This window comes from Lithobates pipiens, unplaced genomic scaffold (assembly GCF_037356315.1).
Source record: "Lithobates pipiens isolate NorthernLeopardFrog02 unplaced genomic scaffold, aLitPip1_a1.2 Scaffold_27, whole genome shotgun sequence".
Lineage (NCBI taxonomy): Eukaryota > Metazoa > Chordata > Amphibia > Anura > Ranidae > Lithobates > Lithobates pipiens.
In genome coordinates this window covers 136,017,068-136,027,653 of record NW_027507788.1, presented here as the reverse complement: position 1 = coordinate 136,027,653, position 10,586 = coordinate 136,017,068, and the positions used below count along the sequence as shown (strand labels likewise).

Below are 10,586 nucleotides of genomic sequence, written 5' to 3'. Positions count from 1 at the left end.
TGTTGAGCTTCAGCTGGTGGACAGATGGCCTTAAGTTCTCCTGCAAAATGTCTTGTTAAACTTGGGAATTCGTTTTTCCTTCAACGATAGCAATCTGTCCAGGCCCTGACACAGCAAAGCAGCCCCAAACCATGATGCCCCCACCACCATACTTCACAGTTGGGATGAGTTTTTGTTGTTGGTGTGCTGTGCCTCTTTTTCTCCACACATAGTGTTGTGTGTTTCTTCCAAACAACTCAACTTTGGTTTCATCTGTCCATAGAATATTTTGCCAGTACTGCTGTGGAACATCCAGGTGCTCTTGTGCAAACTGTAAACTTGCAGCAATGTTTTTTTTTGGACAGCAGTGGCTTCCTCTGTGGTATCCTCCCATGAAATCCATTCTTGTTTAGTGTTTTACGGATTGTAGATTTGCTAACAGGGATGTTAGCATATGCCAGAGACTTTTGTAAGTCTTTAGCTGACACTCTAGGATTCTTCTTCACCTCATTGAGCAGTCTGCGCTGTGCTCTTGCAGTCAACTTTACAGGACGCCCACTCCTAGAGAGAGTAGCAGCAGTGCTGAACTTTCTCCATTTATAGACAATTTGTCTTACCATGGACTGATGTACAGCAAGGCTTTTGGAGATACTTTAATAACCCTTTCCAGCTTTATGCAAGTCAACAATTCTTAATCATAGGTCTTCCAAGAGCTCTTTCACCAGGCAATGCTTCTTGTGAAAAGCAAACCCAGAACTGGTGTGTGTTTTTTATAGGGAAAGGCAGCTGTAACCAACACCTCCAATCTCATCTCATTGATTGGACTCCAGTTGGCTGACACCTCACTCCAATTAGCTCTTGGAGATCTCATTAGTCTAGGGGTTCCCATACTTTTTCCACCTGCAGTGTGAATGTTTACATGGTGTGTTCAATAAAAACATGGTAACATTTAATTCTTTGTGTGTTATTAGTTCAAGCAGACTGTGATTGTCTATTGTTGTGACTTAGAAGAAGATCAGATCACATTTTATGACCAATTTGTGCAGAAATCTATATCATTCCAAAAAGGTTCACATACTTTTTTTGCAACTGTATATCCTTCCTCAGCATGCGGCAGAGGCCTGAACCACTTACTGCATTGGCTGAAGGAAATATAAATTTTCATAAGTCAGTCTTGTTATGAAATCTCATATTATTACCAGTGGTACCAGTGACATCTACTGGCAGCAGTGAGAAATCACAACCCCACTGAGCTTAGTGAAAGATCAGGTGAAAATCTATACAAATCAGTATGGGCTTAATACTAGACAGCTAAAACTAAATTTAGGTAGTAGTTCCTGTTTAAAACAGGGTGATACAAAGGCAACAGTAATCTTTACTGAACACTTCAGAATTCCCATCTTCCAGCATACATTATTGGTACCCCACTTTTCATGGAAGTCTGCACATAGCTATAAATCAAATTATAGGCAAAAAAGAAGATTCATCCTTGGTGACTCTTATGCCACATACACACGATCAGACTATCCGGCGGACTTAGTCTGGTGGACAAACCGCCGGAAAGTCAGCCGGACTTTCTGAATGAGCGGACCTGCCCACACATAACCGGACTTTTCCAGCAGACCAGACTTTTGGCGGGAGTCCGCCGTACTTTTGAAAATGAACGGACTTGCCCACACAGGAAAGTCCGTTCATTTTGAACATGGCTCCAGGTAGCCGGGACTAGCGAAGGAAGTCAATGTCGCCGCCTTTGGTGATTGACACGTCGCTGGCCCCATCACCTGGACCTGGTATGGGTCTTCTTCCTTGAGATGTTGACTCTACGCTGTCTCTGGCCACAATGACAGGGACGTGATGTCCCCACCCATTATGATGTCAAAGTCCCAGCATCCTTCCAAGCGGCCTGGTACGGCTCAGGGGGGGGGGGGGGGGCGCTCGCTCGTCCCCACCCCCTTTCCTGACTGGCCGGGTTGCGTGCTCGGATAAGGGTCTTATATGGACCTTGGGGGGACCCCCACGCAGTTTTTTCGGGGTAGGGCTTCCCCTTTAAGTCCATACCAGGTGACGGGGCCAGCGACGTGCCAATCTTGCCGCCAAAGGCGGCGACATTGACTTTCTTCGCTAGTCCCGGCTACCTGGAGCCGCGTTCAAAATGAACGGACTTTCCTCCGTGTGCGGGAAAGTAGGTTCATTTCAAAAGTCCGGCGGACTAGCACACAGACAGCCGATTGTCTGCCGCACTCGCAGTCCGGTGGACAATTTTTGAGTCAAAACTACTTTATAAGTCTGCTGGACTTTTGGGGGGAAAAAAGAAAAAAAAGTCCGCCGAAGCCCACACAAGTCCACCGGATAGTCTGATCATGTGTATGCAGCATTAAAGAACACTGGGGCTGCAACTTCTCTTATTGCAACACTACATGTGCATGTACATGTGATCGGTTTTCTGACAACAAATGTTGAATGTGAGCTTGTCGGCTGAAAATCCAACTGTGTGTATGCTCCATCAAACATTTGGTGTTGGACTTTCCACCAACAAATGTTGGCTAGCAGGTTCTCAAATTTTCTGCCAACAAAACTTTGTTTTTGGAATTTCTGATTGTGTGTACACAAGTCTGATGCACAAAAGTTCACACATGCTCAGAATCAAGCAGAACTAGCCGCATTGGCTATTGAACTTCATTTTTCTCTGCTCGTCGTATGTCTTGTATGTCACCATGTTCCCACATTCGTAATTGTTGGCCAACAGTAGTGTGACCGTGTGTATGTAAGACAAGTTGGAGCCAACAACCTTTGAACAAAATTTCACAGTTTTGTTGTCGGGAAGTCCGATCGTGTGTACGGGGCATAAGTCTTATTAGGTGACTGTAGACAAGTGAAGGTAGACATTCCCACCTATAAGTCAGCAAAGTCTACATAGTTTCATAGGTTAAAAAAGGACACAAGTTCTAGATTAACCCCCCCCAAAAAAAAACATTAAAAAACAATGTTTAGATTAATAAAAGGACTATCCCCTACGGCAGGGGTCTTGAATTATAATTCATGGGGGGGGGGGCAATTTGTAAAATTTTCTTATGACAGAAGTCCAAATCTCATGTTTGCACCATAAAACACTGCAAGCCCCTTTTACATCAAAGTCCCCCTAGTACATTACTGTCTTCAGCCCCCCCTTCACATCACAACCCCCCTTCACATCATAACCCCCCCTTTAACATCATGGCACCCTCTTTACATCAAAGGACCCCCTTCACATCACAGCCCTCCCTTTAAAGCAGTCCAACAGTATTTTCAGGTCCCCTTCACATCATAATGCCCCTTTACACATTCCAGTGCCCCTTTACACAGCGCCCCTTTACACATCACAGTGCCTCCTTTACAAAGTGCCCCCTTTACACATCACGGTGCCCCTTGCCATCACTACCCCCCTCTCCTCCTTTACATTACCTTTCCCAATAAGTGGCATGGCTGCGGGCTGGACTTCGATACCACTCGGTCCGGGTCTAGACCTTGAATCAATATTTAGTGTACCCTGCCCTATGGCCTACTCCTCAGAGTCTTAATGCCTCTTCACTAAAAGTAAAGGCATTTGGCATTCCAATGAAAATGCCAGCCGCCACTGTGACAGCCTTGCTGCAGCAATAAACAGAGATTCTTCACTATATGTACAGCATGACCAGGAAACTTTTGGTGAGAAGGCTGGGCAAGGCACACAGTGAAGATCTTCACAGTGCAGTGACAAGGTAAGAGATAAGGCCCGTACACACCATCTGGCTTTTTGACAACAAACATGCAAATTAGCTGTTTTAAGGCAATATCCAACTGTGTGTACGTTTCATTGGACAAACTTTTTTGGTTTTCATCTGACTTTTGTTGGCTGTGCGAACGGACAAACTTTTCCACAACATAAGTCCGATGGAGCAAAGTCAGATCGTGTGTACAGAAAGCCATCTGACTTTACAAACACACATGCTCAGAACCAATGCAAAAGATCAGACAATACAGAAGTTGACCAAAGTTGGCAGTAAAGAGCAGAAAAACCACATGATTTGGTGAAAGTTGGCTGAAAAAGTCAGATCATGTGTATGCTTAAAGGCCCATACACACAATCTGACTTTTTGACAATAAACATGCAAATTAGCTGTTTTAAGGCAACATCCGACCGTGTGTACGCTCCATCAGACAAACTTTTTCGGTTTTCATCGGACTTTTGTTGGCTGTGCGAACGGACAAACTTTCCAGCAAGTCCGATCGTGTGTACAGAAAACCATAGGACTTTTGTACAAAGTACAAGCACGCATGCTCAGAACCAATGCAAAAGATCAGACAACAATACAGAAGATCACCAAAGGTGGCGGTAAAGAGCAGAAAAAAACCAAGTGATTTGGTGAAAGTTGGCTGAAAAAGTCCTGCCGTGTGTATGCAGTACAAGTTCACGGGCCGACGCCCTTTGTACAAAAATCCACGGGAAAGTTTGTACAAAGTTCGATCGTGTGTATGAGGCTTTACACAGACTTGCAAAATAGCACAGCCAGGCTGGTAACCTGGCCATTCTTCAATGCAATTAAACAATGCAGTCACCCACGGGGCCCAAGCCTGTAAGATAAATTGCAACAGCAGACTAGGGACCTCAAAGTACTAGTCCCTCCCTCTGAGCCTAGTTGCATATCTTATTCACGTACCTATAATACATTTAGATTCAAATTCTGAAAATCTAGAAAACACCAGCCTGTTGTAATATCGATTTTTAAATGCAACTATTGCAATTCCCTGGATTTGACGTGATAACAGCCCCTCTATCTTCTGTACAGCAGAAATCACACTAGGAGAGGGAGGGGCACAACTAGGATCCAATCAGTTGGGCTGCATGCCCTTCTGCTGACAAGAAAACAGAGGGGCAACCTCATCAGTCTGCTAATATGCCTTCTTCACTGCCCAATCACAGTCCAGGGGTAGGGAGGAGCCCTTGCTATATTGCATAATGGCCTTTATAGAAAGGATTGGTAACCTTACTCCACTGTCCGTGTACATTTTAGAAGTGAATGGACAGAAAACAATTACTTTAGCAGAAAAAACAGCTTGTGTTTATCTTTTTCAACAGTATGTTTAGCAGTTTTTAATATATACAGTATATAACAGCAAAAAATGGTGTGTTTTACCGATGTTCAGCTTTAATTATACACCTTACAATAAATGAGACTGACAAATATAATTCAAGATGTGACTCTATTTTATTTCAACTGGGCTGCCAATGGAATCACAACACATATTACATGTCACACAGAAGGACACAAGGCTAGTGATATTGTTCTTGTGATATTTCTACATTTGTTGCGATGTACTCTGGTTGTGTCCACTCAGTGACAACCTTAGCTGCTCTTCTACAGGCTGTGCTTATCAAACAGATATTCGCCCATGCCATTCTGGGGGGCACCCAGCCGCTTCAGGTTGGTAATGTGGTCTCCAATCTTCTTAATGTGTTCCACATGTTCCCTCAAATGCTCAGACTCCAAGAAATCGCATAACTAGGGGTGAAAGATAACAAAGCCTAGTTAGTGACATATCAAATATATGGATGTAAAACCCTTTGTAAAATTGTCAGAGTGAAATGTCTTGTTAAATTATTTTTTATGGGCTAGGATTGGCTATTGTCCATACTGCATGGGCTTCAGGTGGAAGTGTCTCATGTTTTTACAACCCAAGGCACTGTTTAGCTCTTGATGTTTCATTAATTTCTATGCACTACAGCGCATAGAAACACATGAACAGACAGAGAGCTTTTGGTAAATTGCAGAAAAGACAGACATGCTGCAGATTTTTTTACCCCCTTTGAGTCCAGAAATAAATGGAGAGCATATTAGTGAGCACACAACTCTAGTGTAAAGAAGCTCAGCCCTCTCCCAGTGGTGGGCCTATGTACCTAAGAATATATGAAGAACACTCTAGTAAACTCAGCATTCTAGTGTTGAGAAACCTGGCCCTCTCTTTGTGATGGACCCACTGTACACACCAAGGAACACACTAGTGAGCACAAGACTCTAGCGTAGAAAAGCTCAGGCTTTTTCCCTGTGATTGCCCGATATACCCCAAAATATATGGAGAGTGACAGGACTCTAGCGTAGAGGAGCCCAGACCTCTAAAGCTCCGTACACCCACCAGACTTTCTGACAGCAAAACCGTGGAATTTTGTCCGAAGGGTGTTGGCTCAAACTTGTCTTGTATACACACGGTCACGCACATGTTGGCCAATAATTCCGAAAGTAGTGACGTACAAGAAGTACTACGCGGTTTTTCAGCTCTTTAGCGCCACCCTTTGGGCTCCTTCAGCTAATTTTTAAGGCAACATCCGACCGTGTGTACGCTCCATCAGACAAACAGCGTTTTTCATTTAGCGCTTTCAGTTCATTTTGGAACAGCCGGTCGTCAACCAGACATGTTGTGGAATCGTAGGAGATAACATTTATTATTGGCCTTGGAGTTATTGCTTTGACATTATTTTTTTGGTTGAATAATGATTTGATTTGGTATATTTTCTATATTTTTGGATGCATAGAATGCACTTTTTGGTTAAGTTCTATTGGCAGATAGCATGTCTAATTTTATTTGTTTTCTTTTTTTAATGCACAATAAAAAAAATTGTGTAGAATAATACTTGGCTATGTGTTTTACTTCAAATAACAGTTTGAGCGTAGGCAGTTATGCCGCGTACACACGACCGGACTTTCCGGCAAACTAGATCCATCGGTCTTCCCGATGGACTTTCAGCAGAGTTCCAGCGGACTTTCTGAACGAACGACATTGTCCACATACAAATGGACTAAGTCTGTTGGAAAGACCATTTGTTTGAACATGGTGGCTTAACGGGACAACAAAAATAGCCAGTAGCCAATAGCTGCCCTTGCGTCGTATTTGGTCCGTCGGACCAGCATACAGACGAACGGTTTTCCTAATTTAAGTCTGTCGGAATTGAGTCCGTTGGATAGATTTGAAACATGTTCTATTTCTAGGTCCACCTGATTTTTTTCCCCAAAAATTGAATGGATTAGCCCACACATGATTGGATTGTCCGATGGACTAATCCCGTCGGACCTAGTTTGCCGGAAAGTCCATTCTTGTGTACGCGGCATTACATTAAAAAAAAAATACAATGTAAAATTGACAAGGGACACCAACATAGTTGTATCTTTGATCTTAAAAACTAGGTGATAATGGTGTTGTGGTAACTTGCCCAAATTAAATAAAAAAACACATAATATTATTCACTAGAAAAAAAAAGCCTTTGAAAATTAATTTGCAATAACTCCATCAGTAACACCAGCTGTATGCTGCATTTGGAGATTTCATAATTTGCTAAGTAACGAATGGTAATTCTCTATTACAAATGCCAATTTACAAGACTGACCACTTCTGCTTCCGAGCATGCGTGTTTGTAGTTTGGACTTTTGTCCGACGGACTTGAGAAAATTTGGAACATGGTAGCAAACATTTGTTGGCGGAAAGTCCGACAACAATTGTCCAATGGAGCACACACACGGTCGGACTTACCGCCAACAACCTCACATCCAACATTTACAGTGGGAAAGTCTGATCGTGTGTATGGGGGTTAACTATGAGCCCAGTGATCCTAGCAATATATGGAAAAAACACTAGTAAGCACAGGATTCTGGAGTAGAGGAGCTTAATGCCCCAAACACGGTCGGAAATTCTGACTGTAAAAGTATGATCTGATTATGTTGTTGGAAAATCCGATTGTGCATGGGCTCTATCGGACTTTTTCTGTCGGAATTTCGGACGGAAAAAGTTTGAGAGCTGGATTGAAAATTTTCCGACAACAAAATCAGATCTGACTTTTTCTGATCATGTGCAAAGAATTCCGACGCACAAAGTGCCACGCATGCTCAGAAAAAAATTGGAGATGAAAGCTATTGGCTACTGGCCTCGACGTAGTCCCGTCGTATGTTTTGTGCGTCACCTCGTTCTGAACGATCGTATTTTCCGACAACTTTGTGCGACTAGTTTTGGCCAAAATCCGTCGGAAAAAGATTTTGTGGTCGGAATGTCTGACCGTGTGTACAGGGCATAACTCTCCCTCTTTGGTGAACGGAAAATGGATTCTATAATAAACTCTTTGTGGTGTTTGTCTTTCATAACCCAGTCAAAAGAGATTTTCATTTACAATGATAAAATTGGAAAAAGCTATAACTTAGCCTTTAAGCAAAACTAATGTACTGGCTGCCATTGGAACTAAATTGAATATCAATGGAAATTACTAATTTCAAAAGGGGTTTCCATATAACCACTACCTGATATGTAGTTGCTTGAAATTTTATTGTTATTTTTACTCACATGGGGATCTTTTCTATCAGTTGCCGCATTGTGCAATTCCAGTAGAGCCTGATTAACATTCTTCTCCAGATTCAGAGCTGTCTGCATGGCCTCCAGGGTGCTTCCCCAAGTGTCCTGGTCAGGTTTCTGAGGAATACAATATCACAAGGACCATTAGAATGTTATATCAAAATGTACAGTATTTCCAGCCAAACCTTTATTTTTGATTTTTTTTATAGAATGGGGAATCAGTTTTTTCATTTTTCTCTGTGTACACATTGGGAAGATTTCCCCTCATTTCCTGCCATAACAGGGTATCATCAGGAGGAGGAAGGTTAGAACTCTGAAAGGCTTTTATGACTTTGTCCTCTTGTCACAGTGACTGAGGGATTATTTCTGCTAGAGTCACAGACAGCAATAAAACCTGGCAAACATTTTCACCAAAATTAAAATGTAACAAAACGTTTTATTTTAATATTAATACCAGTGGCGGCTGATGGCATATCTCTGGCATATCTCTTGGGGGGAGGGGGGTGTCAAACAATCCACCCCCACCCCAATCCACCCCCACGCCAACCACTGTCCATTGGGTGGGTTGGTCACAGGCACCCCTTCCCCCAGTCGGTCAGTCATAAGCTATGCTTCCTCCAGGTGCCATCTCCTCTTCCCTCCTCGGTGGCCAATAGGATCGCTTCTCCTCTCGACCAATTTGGTTGACGGGTCTCAGGGCGTGATTCCTGATTGGCCGGGAGGAGAATTGTGAAGAAAATAGTGAATATTAATTCGCTATTGTCACACAACTGAGTTGGCTCAAGGTGCAGTGCGCGCCTCTGGCTCTAATCATGTCCTTCTAAAAATAATAAATAAATAAACCCATCGGGGGGCGGCACCCCTGCTCCCTGCATTACAAGCCACCACTAATCAATACTATTAATATTATTAATATTGAGTAAATCACTTGTATGTATGTAGGAGATATGGTACATTAATGACTTTAATTTGATCCTCAGCATTTCATCTTACCTTGATCTCCTGAAGAAGAACACGTCCCCCACGCTTGTTCTGGTACTTAAGGAACTTTTCAGCATGCTCTCGCTCTTCGTGGCTCAATTCCTTGAAGAACTCAGACACATGATGTAGTGCCACATCGTCACGGTCAAAATAATATGCCTTAAAATCAGAGACAAGATTTTAATAAATCTCCATTATACACCCTGGTTTCCCTACATGTAATTTTTAACCTAAATACTACTTGTAGTTTTCATATATTTCAGTAAGCTCCAGGAAGCTCAGTGAGCTTTCTGCATACCAGACAAATTATTTGTTGCAGAGTTAGCGGAATGCAGACACCTATACCTGCTAAGCTTTCCATTTCACTAGTACCATCAGTTACTTTCTGGCCAGGCTGCCTATAAAGGAATCAGGAGGAGAGGATAACACTCTGCAGACTAAAGCTGGCCATACACAGATCAATATTCCTTCCATGGGTGGCCCTGGCTCTATTCCTCTGTTTTTATGTAGCTCGGAATTTAAATGGCAGGAGAGGAGCAAATGCAGGATTCTGTATGTCTATCCACATCTGTATCTGAAAGCAGGGGACTTTATCCTACACTGTCCTGCCTAATGAAAGAAAGCTGATTTCTTATTTTTGATATAAGTTTGCAGCATTGATTTCTTACAAGATATAAATTACAGGTAAGGTCATTTCTTCTTTGTTTCACAAATTCACAATACATTTCATTTTTAATATTTTTTTAAGGTCAGGCATTAAAATAATCAGAGTTTGTATTGACACCATGAATTGAAGTGTAGACAATAGGTTACCTTGATCTGTTTAATTTTTAGGATTGAAATCTGGTAAAATGAGGTTCAAATTGCCTGAAAACTGACACATATATGGTCAGCATTACAGTAGGTAAAAATGCATTTCATGTGTTTTTTTTTGGGGGGGGGGGGATATAGCAATTTTGTATTTCCAGATTTCAAAAAATTTATGTATAACCATTTTCCAAAAAAAACAAACCCATATGCCTTTAAAGGTTATATTAACTTACCAGGGACAGGTAGGTATAAGACGCATACATCTTCAGATTGACCACGCGATTAATAGCGGCTTCGCAGTCATGGCTGTAGTTCTGGCGCAGTTGAGAGTTCATCTTGCTGCAGAGGTATTCTTAAAGAAAATAGAAGAATAGAAATGAGCTTTTAGTGTCAGGGAAGGTTCCGTTCAATCACTGTTGAAGCAAGAACACTTTCCGAATGTGACTCCCCAAACATTGCGGGGACTT

General features: G+C 42.3%; 1 protein-coding gene across 2 annotated transcripts in view; it reads right to left on the bottom strand.

Annotated features, from left to right (window-relative positions):
- Positions 1-5,185: 5,185 nt before the first annotated feature.
- Positions 5,186-10,586, bottom strand: part of LOC143934154 (ferritin heavy chain B-like) — a 31,723-nt gene continuing 26,322 nt past the window's right edge. The window contains exons 2-5 of one of the 2 annotated variants that reach the window (XM_077457520.1): positions 10,353-10,471; positions 9,322-9,468; positions 8,320-8,445; positions 5,186-5,498 (exon numbers count right to left, since the gene is read on the bottom strand). In XM_077457520.1, the coding sequence (XP_077313646.1) occupies positions 5,355-5,498; positions 8,320-8,445; positions 9,322-9,468; positions 10,353-10,454 (519 nt within the window). In that variant the 5' untranslated portion in view covers positions 10,455-10,471 and the 3' untranslated portion in view covers positions 5,186-5,354. Of the gene's footprint in view, positions 5,499-8,319; positions 8,446-9,321; positions 9,469-10,352; positions 10,581-10,586 lie in introns of those variants that run through there. The other variant, XM_077457519.1, reaches the window with a different exon arrangement.